The 24682-nt window shown below is 44.8% G+C and overlaps 2 protein-coding genes across 9 annotated transcripts in view; one reads left to right on the forward strand and one right to left on the reverse strand.

Annotated features, from left to right (window-relative positions):
- Positions 1–345: 345 nt before the first annotated feature.
- Positions 346–3903, reverse strand: PTRH2 (peptidyl-tRNA hydrolase 2). 5 transcript variants are annotated; one of them, XM_055001462.1, is made up of 2 exons: positions 3780–3903; positions 346–976 (listed from the first exon to the last, which is right to left on the reverse strand). In XM_055001462.1, exon 2 carries the CDS (start codon positions 960–962, stop codon positions 444–446), a length of 519 nt encoding a protein of 172 aa, XP_054857437.1. In that variant the 5' UTR covers positions 963–976; positions 3780–3903; the 3' UTR covers positions 346–443. The 5 variants fall into 5 exon arrangements, with proteins under 5 accessions (XP_054857437.1, XP_054857438.1, XP_054857435.1 ...); XM_055001463.1 differs by having other exon boundaries at positions 3775–3903; XM_055001460.1 differs by lacking the exon at positions 3780–3903 and adding an exon at positions 3629–3709.
- Positions 3904–4065: 162 nt separating this feature from the next.
- VMP1 (vacuole membrane protein 1) overlaps positions 4066–24682 on the forward strand; it is a 143904-nt gene continuing 123287 nt past the window's right edge. For 2 of the 4 annotated variants that reach the window (XM_055001392.1, XM_055001389.1), the window contains exon 1: positions 4066–4188. The gene's annotated coding sequence lies outside the window, so the exon portion shown is untranslated. Of the gene's footprint in view, positions 4189–13800; positions 13907–17355; positions 17373–24682 lie in introns of those variants that run through there. The other 2 variants (XM_055001390.1, XM_055001391.1) reach the window with 2 other exon arrangements.

The raw sequence follows: 24682 nt of genomic DNA on the forward strand, positions 1-24682 counted from the left end.
GACCAATGAAGCCATTATGATAAGACCCTGTGCCTCTTTCAACTCCTGTTTAGGTGTTCGCTGCAGGCAACCAGATGCATGAGCAAACCGAAGTTGGTCCTCTGGGGAAGGGGCAGCAGCTCGGCAGCCCTCCTTCCCTCTTGTTTAGATCACACTCCAGAGGAAATCCCCGTCTCACCAGTTGCCATGGACGAGGGAGGGAAAGCAGCCACTGCCAAGCACCCCCCATCAGGCCCACCCTCAGCTCCAGCCCAGATCCTTCCCCATCTTGTGTGTATAATTTTATTGAAACCATCTGCATTCCAAAGCAGTTTATAAACTGATTTATGACACAAGGAGTGTAGGTAGATGTATGTACTTTATACATTTCCAAAAAAAGAACAATGGAAAATCAATCGGGATTATGTTCCCTATCACTGCTCTAGGATTTGTTTCCTTTCCTTTTAAAAAAGTTTTAAGTGCCCAGAAACTTTATCCACCATTTCAGCTGGTCCCGGTCCGATGCCTAGGACAGTCCGGCATCCTGGGGCGATCTGAGTGCGCCCTGCGTCCTGGATTAAGCTGACCGTCAGGCCCAGTAATTTGGCCTCTGTCAGGAGCTGCAGAAGAGTTTCCTCATCGGGAGCCTTCAGGACTACCTTTGGCTGGCCGCAATATTCCCACTGTTTAAGGAGTTCAGGGTTTCGGCGCTGAACTTGCTTGTAGGATGAAACGGCAGCATGGGAGCACTGGGCGGCCACTTTGCCCTTGCCCATCTTCAGATCGTTCCGAACGACAATCACCATCTTGAATTCCCCACCTTCACCCATAATGCTGGCCTCGTTGCCCAGTTCATTGGCAACCGCAGTCATTCTGGCTTTGGATGGGCGGAAGAGCCGTCCGCGAATGCCCCAGCCGAGGCACACCCCACAGGCCACTCCGGCAATTATGCTGAAGAGCCCAGGCTTAGAAAGGTAATCCATAGCGCTTCTAGAGACTAAGAAAAAAACAAATGTGCAGAGAGTTATTGGAACTTTCAGGATTGCAAAAGGACAATTTCAGACTGTCACAGTGAGGCCCAGGGCTGTATTGGACAGAGATGGACTCAAGAGAGTGGAGTCTTGGGTTTGAGTTCTTCAGTGAGCCAGGAAGTTTAACATGATATCCTCTTTGTACCTAGCCTACCTCACAGGCTTGCTGCGAGGCTCTTGGGTACACCTTAACACGTATGCTTCTTTGAAAAAAGGAGAAACGCAAACACGATTAATAGGCCCAGTTTGTAAACATGGCCTACATTAAGATTTTTTAATGTTAGCTGTTTTCAAAGTATTTCCTAGTAGTGAAAAAACAGGATATAGATATTTTACCAAACAAAACAAAGAAATAAAGCTGCCAGAAGCACATTATTGGTGCACCTTTCCCATTTAAATAGCCAACAGGCATATTTTTAGACAGTCTAACAAGAATTTTTGAATGCTGGCTGCCTTATTAAAAACTTGTTTTTAAAAGTTTAAATAGATAAGGCTTTAAAAACAACACCAGCCAAATTCTTTTTACTAATGTACTGAGATGACTTCTTTCTGGAAATGTTCATTATAGTCACTTTTGTTAATTTGTCCATTCAATATGTACAGAAGTCTCTGACTGTTTTATGTAAAAACTGAATCTCTGCCCAAGCAAGTCCTGTTTCCATACAATAATCCACTTTTGCATCACCTAGACATATTTTAATAAATCCACTCCACAACTAATTCTGGAGTTGTCTGAGGAATATTTAGAGAAATTGATTTGATTTATTGGATTTAAGTCCACTCTCTCTGCAAATGGGATCAGAGCAGAGTAATAACCAGGGCTTTTTTTCTGGGAAAAGAGGTGGTGGAACTCAGTGGGTTGCCCTCGGAGAAAATGGTCACATGGCCGGTGGCCCCGCCCCCTGATCTCCAGACAGAGGGGAGTTTAGATTGCCCTATGCGCCGCTTGGCGGCACATAGGGCAATCTAAACTCCCCTCTGTCTGGAGATCAGGGGGCGGGGCCACCAGCCCATGTGACCATTTTCAAGAGGTTCCGGAACTCCGTTCCCCCGCGTTCCCCCTGAAAAAAAGCCCTGGTAATAACATTTATAAATTACGTTAAAAACATACATAAGATACAGTTTGTACAATAATAAAACTTTAGATGACAGATGGAGGTGGAGAGAACAGCACGATCTCACTGATGGAATCTCGGGGTGGGGGGAGTCACACCGCCACCACCCCGGACAGGAGGCTGGCGGGAAGGCACACCTATACCCTAGCCTCAACCATATGCCTGGTGGAACAACTCTGTCTTGCAGGCCCAACAAAGAGATTATATGTCTTGTTGGGCCCGGGTTTCCACAGACAGAGTTCCACCAGGTCAGGGCCAGGATGGAGAAGGCCCTAGCTCTGGTCAAGACCAGGTGAGCCTCCCTGGGGCCAGGGACCACCAGCAGATTTTTACCAGCTGATTGAAGCACCCTCCATGGCATATATGGTGAGAGGGGGTCCTGAACAGCAAAATTCCACTTCGCTGCAGATCTCCGTTCCCTCTTTCTTATTTTAGGGGCAGCATGACACAATGGTATGTCCCCCTTGATTTAATTTAAAAGAACATTTTACTCTGATATTATTTCTTATACCTCCAGTGAGTTCAATACAGAGCACATGATTCTCTGCTCCTTCATTTAAACCCTGAAAGACAGATTATGCTGACAGTGACTAGCGGAGATCATACAAACACAAGACCAGCCATGCTGAATCAGACCATCTAATCCAGTATCCTGTTTGAGAGATGCAGAGGAGTTAGCCGTGTTAGCAAAATCAAAAAGAGTCCAGTAGCACCTTTAAGACTAACCATTTTTATTGTAGCACAAGCTTTCGAGAATTAAGTTCTCTTTGTCAGATGCATGGTACAGAAACACCATGCATCTGACGAAGAGAACTTGATTCTGGAAAGCTTATGCTACAATAAAGTTGGTTAGTCTTAAAGGTGCTACTGGACTCTTTTTGATTCTGTTTGAGAGAGCGGCCAACCAGTTACTCCGGCAGAGCCAACAGCAGGGCACAGAGGCTGAAACCGCCCCCTGATGTTGCCGCTGGCACTCGTATTCAGAGGTTGACTGCCTCAGAATGTGGAGGTTCCTTTTGGTCACATGGCTAGTGGCCACTGTCACACCTGTCCTCCGTGTAGCTGTCTAAGCCTGTTTTGAAGGCATCTGTGGCTTTGGCCATGACCACATCCTAAGGACAAAAGGAAAGAGGCCTTTCCTTTGGTCTGTTCTGCATCTCCGGGACCTCAACTTCAAGGTACCTGACAAGCCTCAAGGCAAAAGGGGGGGGCTCTGAACCTGCGTCTCTCCAGCCCCTTACCCAACATTCCAGCCATTCCAGAATGGGTACAGATGGCTGGATTTCGCTTTTTAAACCCCTGCTCTAAAGGGCTTTGAAGGCCCACCTTGTCGGGATCGCGTCTCCTCTTGCTGGGCCTCCTCCACCCCCACAGCGCCTCTCCCTCACAGCAACCGTCCCCTCACACCGGCGAGGCTCCCTCGTGGCTGAGGCGGGATTCGATCCGGGCGCCTTTCCTGCCCCGCCACTTCTCCCTCCCCCCGCGTCCCTCCGGGTCTCCCACCTCATTCGCACGCCTCACTCGAGGCCGGAACCCCAGCCCGCCTCTTCTCACCGCCTCCCATCTGCAGCCACGACAAGTTCCGGCCGGCCGCGTCACAAACGCTCCCAACCAATCAGCGCGCAATCCTCCCGGCCGCGTTACCTCACCTCACCTCTCGCCAAGACGCCTTTTCGTGACGTCACACACGCCCTGTCCAATCAGTGACGTGGCGTCGATTCACGCTCGCGGCTTACAGCGCGTGTCCCGAACCCGTGACGTCACGGCCAATCCGGAGGGGCTCGGAGGGATAATCGCGTTGACGGGAGGGGGGAAAAAAAGCTGGAGCGGCCACGGAAGTGAGGTAGAGGAGTGGCAATGCGCTCGGGTGAGAAAAGCCGCTTCCGGCAATGGGCGGAGCCGGGCTCGGAGCCCGCCTTCCACTTCCGGGTTGGCCCGAGCCCAGGCGGCGAGAGCGGCAGGCGGGGAAGGAGGCAGCGGCGCCCCAGAAGCCGGACGGAGACGCCGCGCACAGCAGCCGCGGCCGCCGGAGGGAGGCGGAGGACGGCGGGAAGGAGGCGCAAGTGAGGAGGGGAACGGCGGGCGGAGGGGAACGGCGGCGCGGGTGGCGGCTGCCCCCTCAGGGCGAGTGCGGAGGCAGCCCCTCGGGTCCCCCTCAGGGGATTCGGGGAGGGGCCTCCCCAGGAGCCCCTGGCAGGGGCCGGAGGGGCCGAGCCGGCTCTGCGTCCCGGTCCGCCTCCCGGCTCGACGGGGGCTCCTTTTCCCTCTGGGGGCCCCCGCCTGCTCTGGCGCCCCGCGTGCGTCGCCTTGCCGGGAATAGCGTCGGTGTGGGGACGCCGGCTGGAGCCTGACAGGGGGGCGAGGGAGACGCGCAGGGCCGCTGCCCCGAGGAGCTCGCAGTCTCGGAGCCGGCGGCTCTGTGGGCACCGCAGACGCGGGCAAACGGCCGCCTGCCAGCAAACGCATCTGTGTCTGCGGAGGCTACCCAGCAAGGGGTTCCTCATCCAGATGTCGGGGGGATGATCTGACTCCGCTGCCCTGAGCCCCGGCTGTGGGGAAGGGAGGATTTGCCCAGGTGGTCGTGGGCGTCGCTGAAAACCGCCTGCCCGACGGCTGGCTGAAGAAGGGAGCTGTGGCTCGCCAAAGCTCAGACCCGAGCGCAGGTTTTGCTAGTCTTATGGGCGCTCCTGGGCTCTCGGCGGTGAGGGACAGAAGCCTCGTCCCGTCGGCTTGGGAATCTGAGCCCGATGCGCCGTAGAAGGAAGCCAGCCTAGTCTGTGTTTTAGGGTCACTTTAATCTTGGGTATCGTGAGACACCCTGTGCCCGAGTGAATAGCTGCCAGTGGTTGCGTTGTAGTGGTAGAGAACATGTGTCTGCCCGAATTTCCTCCGTGCCCCTGAAAATGATCCCAGCCTTAGTAAAGAGGGTCATTTCCTTGCAATTCTAAAGCTGCTGAGTATGTGGTGGAGATGCTGATCTCCTTCTCCCTGGTTTTCCCCCTGCTTTCTACCAAATTGAATGGAAAGTTCAGATTGTCCCTGGATTTACCTCCCAGCAGTGCGCTCCCATTGCCCAAGAATATGAGAATGCCAATTTCCCTTTGGGAATCACTAGAGTTAGTCTGGTGGAAGAGGGAAATGAGGGTTTTGATATTTTGTTGCAAAACAGCATTGCAGCTTCTCCAGACTGGAGGCCTAGGAGTGTTCAGTGATGTTGAGCTGCATTTTCTTACAGTTCGTCCCTATACCAGCTCCCCCCTGTTCTAAAGGTCAGTTTGATGTAACCTGCGTCTTTCCTCCTCTGCCCTTTCTCCTTCACACCTGAGTGAGATTCTTTCTCTTTTCTCCCTGCGCTTGCTCCCTCTAGTGTACAAATTCAAAATAGTTTATACCAAGACTATAATTCTAAGCCCGCTTTCTAAGAATTACGTCCTATTTGGTTGAACTTGTCAGTAAAATGCGTTCAAAAGGGTTGCAGTACTATTTCGGGGGTTGTGCTTGCTAGGTCACTGCAGAGTCAGGTGCCCAAGACCCAAACACTTTGTCTCTTGGTAGCTCAGCTTCATTGCACCCTATAGATAATGTAGTTTTAAAAGACATTGCCTGCATGTAGCACACTTGAGCTGTGGGCAAGTTTGGCATAATGTTTCGGATGTCAGATTAGGGCCTGGAGGGCTCAAGTTCAAATTTCCAGACAGCTAAGAAGTTTGCTGGGTGATCTTAAATTCCAGGTACTCTCTCTCATTTTCTTGGCATAAGCTATCTCCCAGGATTGTTTTGACATGAACGCCACGTATGCTGTCCTGAAGGCCTTTAAAGGAGGTTAGAATAAAAAATAAATAAATGCATGAACACAGGCAATTAATTGCCTTATACTGAGTAAGTCCATTGATTTATCAAGCTCAGTATTGTCTATGCTGACAGGCAGCAGCTCTCCAGGGTCTCAGACTGAGGATTTTCATGGCACCTGCTACCTAATCCTTTAAACTGGAGATGGCAGTGACTGAACCAGGGACCTTTTGCCTGCAAAGCAGATGCTCTGCCACTGAGCTGTGTGACCCTTTAGAAATGTGTTACCAAAGGGGCAGTATTAATATTTATTTGGTTTTTCTATCACCCTTCCTCCAAGGAGCTCAGTGGTTAGAGTTCTCGCCCCTCTATCTTTGCAACAAAGTAAGTTAGGCTGCAAAATCGTGGCTGACCCTCCCCCCCCCCCCGCAATCACCCAACAGTTTGAACTTTGCTCTCCTCAGTCCTGCCACATCACTCAATCTGCTTTGTCACAGGGGTCACAGGGAAAACAGTATCATTCTTCCCATGTTATAGATTAAGGACCTAGGCTGAGTTGTAACAACTTGCCTAAACCTGCCTGGTGAATTTGTGGCTGGTGGAGGTTTGATTAATACTGTTGACAACGATACTGAGCTATGTTTTAATGTTTGGATTTCACCCGGTGGTAAATTAGTGTGTTCTGAAATACCAATATTTCTTCTGGAGACCATAGATTTGTCTGCAGGTGGGATCTTTGCATTGCACAATTCCTGTAATAGTGCTGTGGGGACTTCCCGTATTGTGTTATAGTAATTTGAGAAACTGAATATAAACTCCAATAGCATCTCTAAACATCTTTTAGAAATGTGAAATTATGTGTCTGTTTTTGTGGAGCTCTTCTTTGAACCCAGTTGCTTCATTCGCTGGTTTCATCTTGTGTTTGAGAGCTACAGCCTATGGAAGAGTATAGTTTTAAAAATAATTGCTTGGAGGCAGTACAAAGTCTCTCTCTTATCAATGCAAAAGACCAGCAGGGCTCTTCCGATGCATATTTTCATCTAGGACAAAGTTCCCTTGAATTCTTGAGGTGTTTGCTTTACCATTGACACGATTCTTTTCTGTTTCTCTCTCTGCCCTTATCCTTCTGCAGTTCTTGGAGTCAGTGTAGCATAGTAATGAAGAGTATAAGCTGTGAGCTGGTTCATCTCTTAGCTTATCCATGAACTCAGGCTTCTGATCTGTGTCAGCCCCCCCCCCCCCCCCGCCAACATTTTTCAAATAAGAATCCTAGTCTGTCTTGGAAGGCTGTTGAGTGGATTGCTGAGTTAACATATGCATTGTTTGGGGTGCTTGAAAGATGATATATAAATGTTAAATATTATCTTAGTTTGGGGATGGCTGGATGCCATCCTGTTCCACATATCTTACTTATCTTGACCACAGATAAGTCCTGTTCAAGACTGTTAGTATTTGAGTCTGTTTACTAGGTAAAGGTAGTCCCCCGTGCAAGCACCAAGTCATTACTGACCCATAGGGGGACGTCGCATCACGATGTTTTCTTGGCAGACTTCTGTTACAGGGTGTTTGCCATTGCCTTCCCCAGTCATCTACACTTTACCCCCAGGAAACTGGGTACTCATTTTACCGACCTCGGAAGGATGGAAGGCTGAGTCAACCTTAAACTGGCTACCTGAACCCAGCTTCCGCCAGGATCGAGCTCAGGTCGTGAGCAGACCTTGGGCTGCAGTACTGCAGCTTACCATTTTGCACCACGGGGCTCCACAAACCAGTCACCCACAAGGAGCTTCTCTTTTGTATACTATAAGTATTCAGAAGCTTGAACAGGCTAATTCATGCCCCCCTTCCCTTTAACTGCCTACAGCCTGCATCCAGAAGCATGTTCAGTGTTTGTCAGGCCATTTTAGTCTCCCCTCCCACTTTTGGTTAATGCACGAAGCTGTATTTTTCTGCATACCTGGTATTTCCCCATGATCGGCTCCTATCTTGTCTGTTGGGAACCCCATTGCACTCCTTTTGGGACTGATGCTTAAGAACTGTGAGACCCTCCGTAAAACTAGCTGGTGCTCACGATAAGGCTGGTTTTGAGCTACGCTTTGCTCCAAGAGGCAATCTTTTCATTTTGGGAGATACTAATGGATGTGGGACTAGCTAAGGGAGGCAAAATAGAGAGGCAGGCATCTTCTGGCAGCAGAAGGACCTTCCTGGGTCAGTTTGCTAGCAGACACAGTGATGCCCCAATTCTTTTCCTTTAGAAGTGTCTGTGTGACCTCTCTTAATATTGTTGTAGGTCGTTATGATCTCCCTGCAGGACTATGCAGTTTGGCCCCTGATTGTTTTTTCAGCATGCTGCCTGTTTGCTTAATAGCAGGCTACTGAAGCGTGCATGTTTGTGTGTAAGAGATATACAGTGCAAGATCCATTTTAGAATAATTACCTTGTAAGAGGAAGATTTTTCCTTTCTTTCAAGCTCCATTGATCCAATGATCCTGAGCAGCGAATAAGCAGTCTTTATTTTTTTAAGGAAAATACGGTGGAGAGATACTTGGCCACAGCCAGCGAAGTCCTTGGGTCTCTATTCACCAACAGATAGGGGACAATATTATGTTTTAGTACAGTGGAAAGTAATTTAGTTAAAATGGGGGCGATCCATAATTCACAGTAAGAGGTATGATGAGGGCATTCCAGTATCATATGGGACAAGAACTCAACCTTTTTCAAAACATTGGCAAAATGTAAATTGCAATATCTCCCATAGAGGACTGCTGAGGGGGCAGCATTCATACATTCGAGCATGAATGCTCTACAATAACGAGGAGCTATTAGGTGTTTAATGTAGGTTGGAATGGTTGGAAGTGGAACAGGGTGGATTTGATTTAAATCAAACTGATTTTAATCATGATTTAAATCACGATTTAAATCACTAGTCAGTAAGGCTTGATTTAAATCATAGTTTTCTACATAAAGACTAATTCTTGCTGGTATAACTTTAATATGCAAGTAGATGAAGATTTTTAGAATAACAACTTTTCATATTAGTTTTACAGTTGTATAAAATATTGATTTTAATACTATTAGAAACACATTATAGTTAATTTATTGTGAGATGAATTATCCCCAGTTTAGTTTAATCATTCATATTTGGACAACTTTTCTGTTGTACTTTATTGGAAGGAGAAAAATAATCATTACCTTAATAATACCAATTTAAATTGTTTTATTTATTCAACTGAAACAATAACATTACAGCATATGTTATTTGCTGTAGAACAATAGGATTAAGGTCTTTTTCTCAACTCTGTTCATGTTACAGCATTTTTGCTGTGAAGAAGAGGCATGTGATCTCTGCTGAGCTGACACAAATTCAGTTTTGAGAACTGCAAAACCAAGCATCTGTGATAATGTCTCGTAGGCAGAGAAACTGCCCAATAATCTTACAAAAACCTCTGGAAGAGCATGACATTGTGAATGGATTAATGGAATTTATTTACCAAAAAAATTAAACATATACAGCCTTATTCTACATAATTAAAAACTAATCTTTATTTCATGATGGAATAACCTTTGGATGGTAATATATTTTCCTCAAAAAAGCATTTTATTTTAAAAAATCTAATTTAAATTTAAAAAATCCTATTTAGATCAAAAAAATCCGATTTAAATCAAAAAAATCTGATTTTTTTGATTTTTTAAAAAAAATCATTGATTTTTATGCACCCTGAAGTGGAAGGATGTCAAAGAACTTAGCGGAGCATACTCTCTGAGCTTGTATTACTGAGCTAATCTAGGTCTTTTATGTGTTTCTTGATAGCTAGAAAAGATTCGCTTTTCTCAGGTCTGCGTATAGCATCCTTTGCTAGGCTGAGACTAGACTTTCTTGTCTATTTCTTTCATCCAGCGGGACTAGAATTGATCTTGATTTAGCTCATAGAGCAGACCATCATTCTTAGTGGAGAAAAAGACCTTTATCCTGTGTTTAAATGCATGCAGCCACGCTTTGGCTTCGATAGAGCCCTGGCCCAATTCTAATCTTAAAGCTATCCCGGGTATACATTTTGGGGTTCCTATAATACATCGCCGGAAATGGCAAAGTGGGTCATCTTGGTTCTCATTTACTCGGAGGATCCATATTGAAGTCCCATAAAGGAGCTGTGGAATGATTTTCATGGGTGAAAACATGCAAACCCTCTGGGATATATTTGCCTCCCTTAGAGAAGAAGAAGTGCTTGGTCGCTGACACAGAAGTTTTGATTTTATTTATTGCAAATTTAAAGTGGGATTGCCAGTTGAGATGAGGATCCAAAACCACACCCAGGTATGGAAGTTTAAAGCCTTGATCTAATTGAATACGGCCAATTCTCCAGACCGAGGGGGTAATTCTCTTGGCTTTAAAGAAGACCATAACTTTTAATTTTTGAACCTTTAATAGTTCTTCACATTTAGGAGTCTTCTCAATCCAACCTGAGTGTAGGACATAAGGATGGCATCATCCACATAGAGGAGTAAAGTTTGCCCCTTTGAAGATAAATACGGAGGGTGAAATTCTGCTGAAAAGAGTGCAGTTGCATTCAGACACAGATTGAGCAGAAGGGGTGCTAAGAGGCAGCCTTGCTTCACTCCTCTCTCAAGGCGAAAGCACTTTGTGAGTTCTCCCTTTTTTCCACAGCGGATTTGAGCCACACAAGAAGAATAGAGATTTTTTTATTAGCCGGTGTAATCTTTTATCAATTAAGATAGGCCCCGATTTTTTCCCTTGCTCTTGGATATGGTGTCAAAAGCTCTCTTAAGTTGTGTAAGAGAAAAACGTTGCATTTCAGTGATAGTAGCAGTGTTAAGTATGAATGAGTTGAGAGGCATGTTCTGAGCTTTGTGTTTATTATGTCAGAGTCTGCCCAGAGGCTTGCTTCTCTGTGGCTTACTCCGAGGCTCCACATTTATTCGCAAGCACTTTCATCACAGCGGGGGTTTTGTGGGCGGGGGGCGGAGGTAGAATTGCTGGACATTGAGGGAGTGAAAACCAAACTGATTCAGGGCTGGTAGCTCTGCCTTGGGAGGCTCCATTCATGAGCCAAATATAACCCTTCTTGGGGACCAGGTGGTTAGTGGTGAAGAGAGGAAATAGCTATAAGTATTCAAAGTGGTGTCTCTTTTCCTTCTACCCTGGAATTCTGCTCACTTAGGCACACTCTTTTTCCCAAATCAATACTGGAAAAGTTTACTTTTGGAATGAGCACGAGTAACCCACTCTCAGAAGGCAAACACCCTTATGTTCTGGGTGTGCCTTGTGTTTGGATGGAGAAAGACCTGAGCAGTGACTCATACAGAGACTCAACTGTGCAATACTCTGAGCAGGCTGCCACTGTTTTCACTTCATCTCTGCACCAGTGTTTGAAGGGTCCAGTGATGTCCAGCCCAGAGATGAATTAGAAGTACCATCTCTAGCAGATGTTAGCTGGAAGGCATGGCTGGATCAACAATACAGGATTTCTTGCGGCACTCTTTCTTGATATGTAGGGCCATGCTGGATGAGGCTTTAGATCTAACTGGAAACTGCAAAATGAAATTAAGAAATAATAAGAAGATCCTTTGGAGGATCTTCCAAAAGGTATTTATTACAGTCTCTTAAACTATGGTTGGGTGCTTTCAGGATCTTGTCGCCTTTGCTCTTTAATCCCACTTTGCAAGACGGGGAAGATCTATTTGTGCAAAGAACAAGTAGTTTTGTTTTGGCTCCCAGGACAGCAACTGACGAGACACATGGTCACTTTTCTTGCTCACTGTTCTGGAGAACCTCACTTTGTCATGCAAGGACATCTTTTCTGGGTCAGCCTGACTTTCCCTTCGAATTACTATTCTATTTTTTTCCACAGTGGCCAGATCTAGAGTGGCATTTCCCAATATGGGGGATGGGTTGTGGCAAATTGGGAGGGGTGAAGCTCGGTCTGAGAGGGGGAGGCCAGCAGCCGACCTTCCCTACCGAGTCACAGGAAGCCATCTGCTCATTTGTATGAGGCACTGTGTGGAGAGGGGAATCAGCAAAGCTTGGTGGTAGAGCGCATACCATGAGTATAGAAAGTCCCAAACCTCGGAGCCCCGACCTCTTGAAGATCTTGGTTATGAGAACTGGTGAAGAGCTTTCTGAGACTATGGAGAGGCACTTCTAGATGGAGTAGCTCATACTAGGCTAGAGGGTCCAGATGGCATTCTTTGTCAAAATGTGTGGAGGTGGTGATTGCCATATGTCACTTGAAAAGGAGACTGGCCATATTGATGGAGGAAAGATCTACCAAGGGATATTATCCTTGGTGGTAAAATGGAAACTCCAGTTTCAGAGGCAGTATACCATTACGTGTTAGTTGGTAGGAAGGGCCAATATTATCATCCTCCTCTTCGCTCATAGCACACTTTTCTCACTGAGGCTCAAGGCAAATTAGAAAATATGCAAAACCATTCAACCAAGATCTCTATTAGACAAAACAGTACAGTGGGGCTAGGAGCGAAGAACAGGGAAACTACAGCGAAGAACAGGAAAACTACAAGCAAACTTAGCGATTTTTTTGGAAGCCTCTGGCTGGCCCTTCTGGAAAACAGAATTCTGGATTCAGTGGCTGTTTGGTCTGATCCACAGGATGTTCTTAACAGTATGGCATGAGAGATTAGGGAATCTGATTTCTAACTCTGGGGGACAGGCAGCTCTAAGAACTTAAGAGTTCTGCTGGATCATGGCCCCCGAGGTCTGTGTTGTCCAGCCTTGTGTTCCCAGAGTCACACTTCCGCCAAAGTGGCACAAACATGATTGTATAAATAAACCCACAAGTTGACTTTCTCTTCCTGACCTCATTTGTCTTCTCTGGGCATAGAGCTGGATTGCGTGTCCCCAGCCCCACCCACAGAGCTGCCAAGTTCATCCTTGCAAAAAGTAGGACAGTTTGCTTGGCCCAAATTGATAGGTGGCGTTGAGGAGAGAATGTGGCCTGTTGCGCAACTGATGGTGTGACACCCACCCTCATGTTGCTGGCTGTTCCAGTTCAGTTGCAACACCAGCAAAGAAAGGAACGGAGTGTGTGGGGAGGGTGTTGATGTCAGCATTGGCGAAAGAAGAGCCCGGGCTGCTTTGGCAATGTGCTAGGGATTGCTTGTGTGTCTTCAATTTCGTGCCATAAAGTAATACTATCTTTACACTACTGGGAAATTGCTGGCAGTTGGGAGTCCTGACCGAGGCTCGTGGGGTGGGAGGACAAGATTAATTAGATGCGTGCTGCATGGACAGCTAAACCTCTTTGGCATTTGATCTTAGGGTGAGACCACCCACCTGTTGTCCCAGAAGGTCGCTTAAGGACGTACAACTTGCCCAGCAAAATTTCCAAGAGTTATTTGGCTAGGTTTTTAGGGCACTTAAAGCTTGCGTTCTTTGGAGAGAGCTGGCACCAGCTTTATTTGCAATGGCTCCTGAGCAAGAGTAATTGTAGCTCTGCTGCTCTGGGTCCGCATTATTGTGAAATTCCTTGGAAGGGAGAGAGAGGGAAGCCCATAATGGCTTTTGGCTTGTCGAGCCCTGCTGAAAAGAACTTGTCACCTGCGCTGAGTGGAAATTACACCTGGATGACCAGAAAGAGGATATTTACAAAGAAAATAGCTCTCTTGATAATGTTTAGGTAATTAATGACAAACATGGAACAATGCAAGGGAATTAGCTTATATGCAGGTTGGTTTTACGTTGTTGATAATTTATGCATACATACAAAAATACAGAGGAACCTAGCAGTTGGAGGGCAGGGTGAAAAGAGAGGCAATGGCTTGTGAAATGAGAATATACCTAGGATCAGGAGCAGTTCTGTTAAGTTACTCTGACTTGTGAGTAACAGGGTGTTTGCGATTCACTCTAGGTCACTCCTTTGGTCGGGGCTGGTTAGTGGCACCTGTGCCAGACAACCAAGTGGGCAGCCTTTGGATCCTGAGTTCAAGTATTGCTCCAGGCTCAGAGTCTTACAGGTGTGTACCCCAGGCAACCCCCTCACTTTGCTTAATTTTTCTCGGTTTCTCTGTCACTAAAAATCCCAGAAGTAGAGTGGGTATACTTCGTGATGTAATATTTAGGGTTTGGCAGGGTCTGGGAAGAAAACTGAAACGTAAGCAATGATTTCTTATCAGACCCAAGCATTCTCTTAACACTTCAGTAATATAAAATGTTAGCTTCCCTTTGCAGAGAAAACCATACTATATGGGATGTGTTTGTAATTATTGCTTGAATAAAAGCAATAGTTTCAAACGTGCCTAGTACTATAGATGGTTCTGACGGCTGTTGCATTTAAAGGTACCAAAGAATATCTTGTTGACAGTGGAAGGGTGGGCATGTCTTCCCCCCTGTTGGCCCATCATATGCACCCACCAAGGTATACCCAAGTCCTTGGAAGAGAATTGCACCCTCTTCCTCAGGAGAGCGGAACTTGGGTTTCCATATGGGCCTGTCCCTCCCTCCCTCCCAAAGGCAGCCCTGCAAACTGTAAAGGATTGACCCCTCTCTAACCTGCTAACACAAGCGCTTGTTCTTGGGGCCTTCCCTCCATCTGTGTCAGGGCAGTTTTAAATGTGGTATGTGATACTCTTTGTGCTGGGGGTTTATTCAAATGCAAAAAGCATGTGTGTTCTACTTAAAGTAGCTGTTTGGATTGTGGCTAGTACATTATCATCCTCCACTCTTTTTTTTTAGAGGGGAAAAATTCAAACACTCTTGTAATGCAGTGAGTGATGTTTGGCTGTTCAGGTTTTGTCATGACATTTTATTCTCCAGTAGAATGTTGTCATCCTAGATGGGCTACAGGGCTTGCACTTATATGGGAGTAAGCCCCATTGAATTTACTGGGGCTTGCCTCTGAGTAAACATACATAGGCTCTGGCAGTGAGCTTTCATCATATCTACAGGAAAACTAGCTATCCTAAACTCATATTTATTTTCATAATATCTTGGCTGATTTGAGTGGGTAATATATCCTTGAAAAAGCTGGCATCGCTGGAGTTCATTTCTCTAATCAGTCTCTGAAAGCGCAGTAATTTCTGACAAAACTTTCACCCTGAGCTTCATGGACCAGTTTTGTGTAATGGTTAGAGCAGTGGTCCTTAGTGGCTTGGGATCCACAAGTGGCTCTTTGAAATGCCACGTGGCTCTTCTGAGCACAGTTCCCCCATGGAATCCACCCCGTGTTTCAGGAAAGTGAGCAGTTTCTTTAGAAAGGGGAATAATTTCATCTTTACCATCACAATTTCATCATAAGGGCCCAAGATAAAACTGTTTAATTTTTAAAATGCAATAGAACTTGCCCCTGACAACAGTATCAGGTTAGTACAGAGGTTCTGTGTTTGTGCCTGGATTAACACATGAGGGTGAACGAGGTGGCGGAATGGGATAGACCGCTGTTGAACATTTGCATGTGCAACAAAGCTCCCAGTATTGGGGAAAGACCACCCTAGATGTTCAGAGGCACTCTGGTATATATTAGGATATATAAAAGGATATATTATAAAAGGATATATTATTGTTCATGCATGTTTGAGGTGATGCACAGGGCATACAATAGTCATGTAGCTGTGTGGTTGATGAGATTTTCAAATGTGGCTCTCAGCAATCCACAGTGCGAGCACCACTGGGTTAGGGTATCCTTGTGTCAGGGAGAGCCAGGTTCAAGATCCCACTCTGCCATAAAGCTGGGGCAGTCGCTTTCCCTTGACCTAACCTACCTTTATTGTGAGAATAAAATGGAGATAGGGAGAAACATGCATCCTGCCCCTAGACATAAAAAATTCAGTATTTATTTATTTTTTATTTTTTTATTTTACTGTATCATATTTGTATTCCGCCCTCCCCGCAAGCAGGCTCAGGGCAGATGCCTGTCTTGTCAGCAAAAGAATTTAGGCAGCTTTTTGACCGAGTTGTATCCAGTTCCTGGATCAATCTAGTGGTTTACAGTCAATAAGGCTAGTAGCTTACAGTAAAGATGGTAGAATGTTGACGTATAGAGACAGCAGGCACGGCATACCTCTCCGAATTTCAGTATCTCCGCTTTAGGCAGTAGCTTTGAGATTATAATCCACAAACCAGAAAAACAATTTAAATAATTGTCCACTCTATATGCATGCATACTGATCAGAGTCCATTAATTTACAGATGGGGGAAAATATTATAGACTAATATTGCTGAGGAAGAATGGCTCTCTCTGCATGAGGAAATCAAGAAATGCCATTTGAACATAAACATAAGAGAATATGTTAAAGATAATGTGAAGATGGTATCTAACACTGGACAGGATTGTAAAAATGGGAAATCTTTCAAGGATGCTGGAGCTGTAAACATGTAGATGGTTCTCTCTTACACTTAGTGGTCCTGATGTCCTGTTGCAAAAGCATATTGGCAAGAGGTCTTTAAGATACTAAGAGACGTGTTAAGGACGAAACTACCAAATGATCCAAAACATCCCTTAGTAGGGCCTATTTTCAGACAGTGGAAGCCAGAAACAAAGGAATTAGTGAAGAATTCACTAGTAGCATCTAGATTGATGCTGGTGTAGTACTGAAAAAAACATACAAATGAGTATTTGAATTTGTCACGCCTGGTTTACCCTATTGATGAATAAAAGAACCGTAATTAAACTGTGGGATGGGCAGAGGTAATATGCAGGAAGATATTCTTAACATTTGATAGCTGTCTATGGTATATTGGAATAAAATTAAGCCAGAGGAAAATGTGAGAAGAAATTCTGAAGTGTATATGATAAGAATATGGTGTAGTATTTTTCTGGGTACTGTCAGGTCATATAGATTTTGGTGAGATGTAGAATATGTCAGGATAGGTATTGACTGTATAAATAAAAACAGCCATTGAGGGGGAGAAGGAACTAATGGATAAATTTTCAGAAGATAGAAGCCTTCCTTAATCGAGACAAGATTCTTGACTCAGTTCACAGGGTCCATCCTTGATGCTTTGTGTTCCTTCGCAAACATTGCTCAGTTCCTTTCACTTTACATGGAAGACAGGAGAGAGAGAGAAAGAAAGCATGCATGCTCGGGGTGGGAGGACGGGGTGTGTGTGCCAAGAATATCGTTCCTGGAAATATCTTTTCTGCAGAAAGTGAAGGAGAGAGGCTGGTGTATCCAAAGTTTTCTCCCACCATGTTGCAAGAGCTGCTATGCTCGGCAGACTCCCAGGTCAGCAGAGAACAGAGGTACTGACATACTGGAGTTATAATACAAAAACCACATCCAAGAAGAGTGTAAAAAAGATAGAAGGTATAAAGCAATGGTATATTGTCGAAGGCTTTCACGGCCGGAGAACAATGGTTGTTGTGGATTTTCCAGGCTGTATAGCCGTGGTCTTTTCGCCAGCAGCTGTGACTGTCATCTTCAGAGGCGTAGCACCAAAAGACAGAGATCTCTCAGTGTCACAGTGTGGAGAAGATGTTGGCAGGTAATTTATATCTACTCAGGAAGGTGGGTTTGGGCTGAGTCATCCTGTAAGAGTGTCCCAGGGTGTGGAATGCTAATGGCGGGAGGCTTCACTGTATCCTGAGGAGGTTCTTTTGCATATGGATTGGTACTTGATCTGCTAATCTTCTCTGCAGGGCTATTGTAGGATGTAGAGTATTTTGTTAGCCTGGTGTTTTCAGGACTGGAAACCATGCTCTATTCATTCTGAAAGTCTCTTCTTTCCTGTTGAAATTGTGCTTATGCTTATGAATTTCAATGGCTTCCCTGTGCAAAACGCGATGGTTTGTGTGTTTTACAGTGCCTTTTTAACACTCCTTTTGCTTGTGGCTTTTGCATTATGCTTCCAGAACAAGAGTACTTGTGTTGTGGAAGTTGGTCTCCTCTTTTTATTTCAGACTCCCAGGTTAGACCAAATGTGCAAAGACTGTAACGTGTGCATGTTCTTCTCTAGCACAATCCCTTGAATGTCTGGTAATCAAGCCCAAAGCACTAGCAATGTTACTTCCCACCAAAAAGTTTCAAAGTGGCTACCCCACTTTTGGACTTGTGTGTCCTTTGCTACTGAAGTAACTGGCTTGGAGTGTTCTCTGTCAAAGTGGAGTGCCTTGATGAGATGTCCTAATTCCTGTTCTATTTTTCTTCCTAATTGAATTTTTCCTTTTGGGTGTTCACGGAGCTAAAAATATCTCAAGTTACTCTTTTTTTTTATTCCCTCTCTTGCCACCTAATCACTTATTAAGAAACCTCTTTTTGTAACCTTGAAAAACTGAATGTTCTGTATCACACCCTGGGCAAGAGATTCTGCATCTCTGTGGATCTGATAGAATACTGAATATCTGCACGGATTAGGCAGTGGACTGTCTTGAGAAGTTTAAAACCTGGGAGATCAAAGCAGCAAAGAGGTATATGAACACTTACTTGGGAAACTTGATCAGTTGTTCTTGTTTCCTTAAAGCTGGTAAACCCATGCATAGTGATTTATGTCTGCTTATTTAATTTGTTTGGGGAAGGAGAGGAAAATTCCCAGCCAAGCTCCTAAAAATTTAACTTTGATGCCTAGAAATTGCAGTGCGCCCCTGCCTTCCGAACATTTGAAATGTGTCACTGGGCTTGTTTTGGTAGGGGGCAGGAAGAGAGGGCGCACTGTTTAAATCACAGGAATTTTCCATGTATCCTTTTATTAGCATGGGAGACTTGTTTAAAGGTGACTTCAGTGAACAAACAGTTCAGTTGCCTAGTCAGTCCTGGGTTAAGTTACTGGTGTGTTTCAGGTGGCAAACTTAGCCGAGGTTCCTCGATTGGGAAGTCAGGAGGAGTGGACAAGATTCCCTCAAAGACTGCCAGGATGTTGTTATTGATGTTCCCTTGCAATGCATAGCGGTGTGTGTCTGTGTCTTTGTGTGTGTGTGTGTTGAAAGTCTTCTAGAGGCAGTGTTGGAGCTACGCAGGCTTGTGGTTGAACTGTGTAGCTCCAACATGTGCCTTACAACTAGGGTTGGTACGGTGGTCAGTTAACTGCTCAGATATTGTCAGTGGTCCACTTACTGTCTGATCCTAGTCAAATAATCCCTTAAGCCAAGAATGTCATTCTGTGGGTAGCAGCTTGCCTTTTGTATTTCATGATGGTGTTACTTGTTAGCAAGCGTGAAGGTGGTTTGCCCCTGGACCCCCCGGTAGACAAGAGCAAAGCAAACCGAACTGCAGAGCAAAGCTTCTCCCACCTAGCCATCTACTGTAATTGCAGGCAGCCCTACACAGCCATTTTAAAAAAATAGGAGCTGGTACTTTGCTTTATTTTTATTCTAATTCTGTTGTTGGTAAAAGTTTTTTGGCTGTTGGTTGACCCTGGTGTTCCAGGCTAAAAGAGAAGAACTGTGCAGTGTTCATATCTGTAGAAACCTGAATGCGCATAGTCTAAAGGTATAATCGTTCTTAAACATTGTTAAGGTTGCTTTCATTATTTCCCAAGAAGGTGTTAGCTTGAAACATAGATTTGTTAATTAAGTATCCAGCCGGTTGATTGCTAGAATCCTTTTTTTTGTTTGAAATAAAGTTAATGTTTCTAAAATGTTTGGTTAATCAACTAAATATATATTTGGCAGGTCAAATGGCCAATTCTTTCTAGAAGAATAGTGGTTTCCAACTGGTGGTTCTGTTTGATTTAAGGTAGGCCACTCCACTGAGGCCACTGCTCTCCATATAAGTCCTCAGCATTTTTGAAGAAAAGCTGATACGGGATGATAGAATGGAAGAAAGAATGAAAGAGAGGGAGGGAGTAGAGGCTATATCCTGTGTCAGGAGTCAACAGCCTTTCATAATTAAAGCCAAGCTACTTCAGAATTCAAAGCAAGAGGTCAACAATTGTCACTGAAGGAAGCTCACTTGCACAACTGCAAACATGCAATGTAATATTAGTGATAATTGACATGTGGATTAAGAATGCATAAAGTTTCAGCTGCTCAAAGGCTGGCTGTTGTGAATCCACACAGGAGCATCTTGCACAATTGTTTTAGTGTACTGGCATTAATTCTTGCACTTGGATTACTGGCCGCTATTTTCCTCTCTTTCCGTATAGCGACTCCCAGAAGCTCTTTAGCCCCATAAAACTCTTTTTCCTAGCATTCCTTTCACATACTGGTTATTCTAGCATCCTCCCACCAATATCCATTAATTTAAAGATTTAGTAGCTTCTCCCATTCAGTCATTTGCACCTCCCTGAGATGAGACAAGCAAAAAAAGGAGCTCAAGAGCCAGAGTGCCCAGTCCTCTTTCAGTGCCAATCCAATACGCGCGCATGTGCGCACTAAAGCACTTAGCAAGCTTGCTTGGCAGAGTGGGGATTCAAACCCGATCCTCGCAGATTGTAGCCTGACACTCTAACCACTACACAATACTGCCATTCGAACAGAGTAGTAGTTTCTGGGGAAGCATTTGGGCTCCTTAGCTAAATTTGCTCCTTGCTCCCATTTTCCTGCTTATTTAAGCGTAGTCTGCCTCTCTCCTTGAACTCAAGACTGAATGCCTCTTCTCCTGACTTATTGCCTAGGTTGTTTTTATTTTTAAAAAGCTGTTTCTTCGTTCAGCTGTTTTTATGTTGACATTATTCTGATTGGCTTCCTTGGGTATTTTTTTTAACAAACCAAAATGTGGAATATAATTTTAAAAGAACAAACAACAGAGATCATATCACTTCTTGTGACAAATAGAGACTTCCCTTTTTATTTTGTTTGTATTGGGTTTGTTTTTTGTGTTTCAGTTCCTTTAAAAAATCAGACAGGCTGTTGCTGTTTCATGTGTGCCTTCTCTGTCAAGTTGGCCAACCCCTTTCTGGTTCTCCTCTGGCCAAAGCCAAGTTTTGATGAGCAAATATTGTATAATCTAGGAGAAATGTTGTGAGATGAGCCTGGGGCTGAATGGGGCACTGTTGAAGTGGAAGAGCGGGTTACAAAGAACTCCTTGTTCTCAGAGATCTCTTTAAGGCTAATGTAAACACTCCCGGACACTAGTATATGAAACAAAGGAGAAGATAAACACGAAAACTTTATGTAATTTGTCTTGCATTTGCGGGTGGCGATCTGCTTGCAGGAGGTGAGAAAATGGGCTTGGAATCCGTTGCACGAAGCTGGCTGATAGTGAATCAAGCAATCTAGCTCAGTCTTTTCTTTGTTGACTGGCAGTGGTCTCAGGTAGAGCTGTGCCTTTCACAACACCTGCAGCTTAAGCTCTGTTATGTGTAGATGGTGGTAGTTGAACTGGGAACCCTCTACAGCCAGTTTGATGTGGTGGTTAAGAGCGGCCGGACTCTAATCTGGAGAGCCGGGTTTGATTCCCCACTCCTCCACTTGAAGCCAGATGGGTGACCTTGGGCTAGTCACAGCTCTCAGAGCTCTCTCAGCCCCACCCACCTCACAGGTTGATTGTCATGAGGATAAATAATAACACACTTTGTAAACCTCTCTGAGTGGGTGTTAAGTTGTCCTAAAGGGCAGTATATAAATTGAATGTTGTTGTTGTTAAATGCGATAAACATCACCTGGATATTTTTGTTGAAGTCATACTTATTCTTGGTTTAAAATGTACAAGGAATGAGTAATTGGGGATTTTGGCAACCCATCAGTTCATGCGTTTTTGTGCATCTGCAATAATTGCTTAAAGGGGAGAGAAACTGAAACCTGGTGGCTCTGAAAGCACACTTAACCATGGCTCATTTTCTTTAATTACGGATAAGCGCTATCTGTGAATACATTAGTTAAGTATTGCCTAGAAACCAGGATGTGAAGCTGTAAGGGCTTGAAATAGGTTTAATAACCTTGAGCTAGTCATTATGTCTACGCTAGAAACCGGGTGTTAGTTGTGGGGTGTGGCTGCAAAATTTTGAGACATTTGGAGGCCATGAACGGAAAAGAAAACTTTGGTGAGGATTGAAATTTTTGTAAAAGTTGAGATACATGCAATTCTTACTTTCCAAATAATCCTGAACTTATTTTGCTGATTTAATATCAGAAAAGCATGATTTATAACTTAGCGTCTAAAACTGTACCATTTGGCAAAAACGAAAAGGGAATATCCAAAGCTGTGTGACACACATAATAGGAACATGAAATATGAGAAGTATGAATCCAAGTAAGCTAGAAATCATAAAACAAGAAATGGAACATTTAAACGTTGCAGTCCTGGGTGTGAGTGAACTAATGTGGACCAACTCAGGACATTTTTGGTCAGAAAAGAAATGACAAACTCAAAAGAAAAGGTGTTGCTCTTATGGTGAGACAAGACATAACAGAAGCAGTCAAGAGCTATAACGTCAAGTCTGACCGATTAATATCAATCAGACTTCATGGAAGACCTGTTAACATAACCATCATTCACGTTTATGCCTGTCACGGGCTGGGCCAGCCCAAGCAGGGTGGTTCAAGTCCAAACCTTAATGGCAGAGTCTGAGGGGAGTTCCAAGAGCAAAAGCCAGGTCAAACCAGTGGTCAGAGCACGAGATAACGGCAGGAGTGAGTCCAGAGTCCAAGAGCAAGGTCAGGTACAATCCAAGGTCATTTACCGGTAGTGTCAGGTCCAAAAGCAGGCACAGGCACGGGCAAGGTTCACAGAACACGGAGTGGTTGCAGGCAATAGACATGTTGCTTCCACGCCCGGCAGTTCCTCCAGACTGGCTCTTATAGCCAGGCGTGGTTTTTAGCCAGCTGCTGGGGCTCCATCCTGACACTACTCATCAGGGCTCCATCCTGACACTACTCATCATCACTCTCCAGCAGCTGGCGTTGGCTCAAGAGGCGAGCACTGCGCCGTCTCTCCTGCAGTTCCAGTCTCTGGCGCTGCCTGCGGCGTTCCTTGGGCGTGGGTGAACCTGGGGGGGGGGGGTGGAGGCTCTTGGCTGCGCTGCACCTGTAGAAGTCCCTGGCTGAGCTTCCCCTGTGGTATTGGAGCTAGAGGGTGCTGGTGCCTCAGCTGCTGGCTGCAAGCTCTGATCAGCCAGCAGCTGTTGCTCCTGATTGCTGGCTTCTGCTGAATCAGGGCTAGGGCTGGCTACACAGGGCTCCTCTTCTCCTGAGGAGTCCTGGCTGGCTACACGAGGCTCCTCTCCTCCAGAGGAGACCTCACTCTCAGACTGGGCCATGACAATGCCCCAGCTGCAGATGCTGAGGAGGAAGAAATCGAAAACTTTTACGCAAGTATCCAAGAAGAAATTGATCATAAACCTAAACAAGATATGCTTATAATCATAGGTGACTGGAATGCAAAAGTAGGAGACAAAGCAGAGTCAAACATAGTTGGAAAATTTGGACTAAGATCACGAAATGAAGGAGAAGAGCGGCTCATAGAATTTTGTTCATTGCTAACACATGCTTCAGGCAACCAAAAAGACGATTGTATACGTGGAAATCACTGGGTGACCAATACGGGAACCAAATAGATTACATAATTGGAAGCAGAAGATGGAGAAGCTCTATTCTCTCCGCTAAAACCAGACCAGGAGCTGATTGTGATACAGATCATGAGTTGCTAATATCAAAAATTAGAAAAAAGCTAAAGAAGTTAAAGACCATGTAAAGAACAATTTTGCAGTGCTAAGTTTAATTGATCATGAGCCTGAAGAACTATGGGCTGAAACCAGAGATATTATCAAGGAAAATCAAAATCAAAAAGAGTCCAGTAGCACCTTTAAGACTAACCAATTTTATTGTAGCATAAGCTTTCGAGAATCACGTTCTCTTCATCAGATGCATGGAGGGCCAACAGAAACTGGTCAAATATAGAGGGGGGGAGGAGGAGAGGGGGGATGTAAACAACTCCTTTGATATGGAGATGCAGACAGCTCCTTTTGGTGTGGGGATCAGTTTGCTTGTGTAAAGATTCAAAGGAGTTTGCCCTGTTAGTTTGTAGTAGCAAAATCAAAAAGAGTTCAGCAGCACTGCAGCACAAGCCCTTGATACCCACAGTCCTCCCTGCCAGATGCATCTGACAAAGAGAACCGTCAGATGCATCTGGCGGGGAGGACTGTGGTTATTGAGGACTTGTGCTGCTGGACTCTTTTTGATTTTGCTACTACAGACTAACGCAGCAAACTCCTTTGAATCTTTACACAAGCAAACTGATCCCCACACCAAAAGGAGCTGTCTGCATCTCCATATCAAAGGAGTTGTTTACATCCCCCTCTCCTCCTCCCCCCCTCTCCTCCTCTATATTTGGCCAGTTTCCTTCTGCCCTCCATGCATCTGATGAAGAGAACGTGATTCTCGAAAGCTTATGCTACAATAAAATTGGTTAGTCTTAAAGGTGCTACTGGACTCTTTTTGATTTTGCTACTACAGACTAACACGGCTAACTCCTCTGGATCTATTATCAAGGAAGAATGTGCAAAAACTATTCCTCTAGCCGAAAGAGAGGAGAAACCTAAATGAATGACTGAGGAAACTCTTAAAATTGCTAAAGAGACAGGAAGCAAAAAGTGCCAGAAATAGAGTCAAAATTTTAAATGCAGCTTTTCAGTGACTTGCATGCAGAGACAAATAAATCTATTATAATAACGAGTGCAAAGAAATAAAAGACAAAAACAAAGTTGGAACAAGAGATCTGTTCCACAAGATCTGGGAAATCAAAGGAAAATTCAAGCAACCGTTCTGGATGCTGAAAGAGTAACATGAAAATACAGTATCTGGTCAGGACAAAATAAAGGAAAGATGTGAAAATACCCCGAAGAACTGTACAGAAGAGATGGAAAGACGGCAGATACCTTTGAAAAAGAATCTTTTGATGAAGAACCAGAAATCTTAGAAA

This window comes from Eublepharis macularius, chromosome 17, assembly GCF_028583425.1.
Source record: "Eublepharis macularius isolate TG4126 chromosome 17, MPM_Emac_v1.0, whole genome shotgun sequence".
Taxonomy (NCBI): Eukaryota; Metazoa; Chordata; class Lepidosauria; order Squamata; family Eublepharidae; genus Eublepharis; species Eublepharis macularius.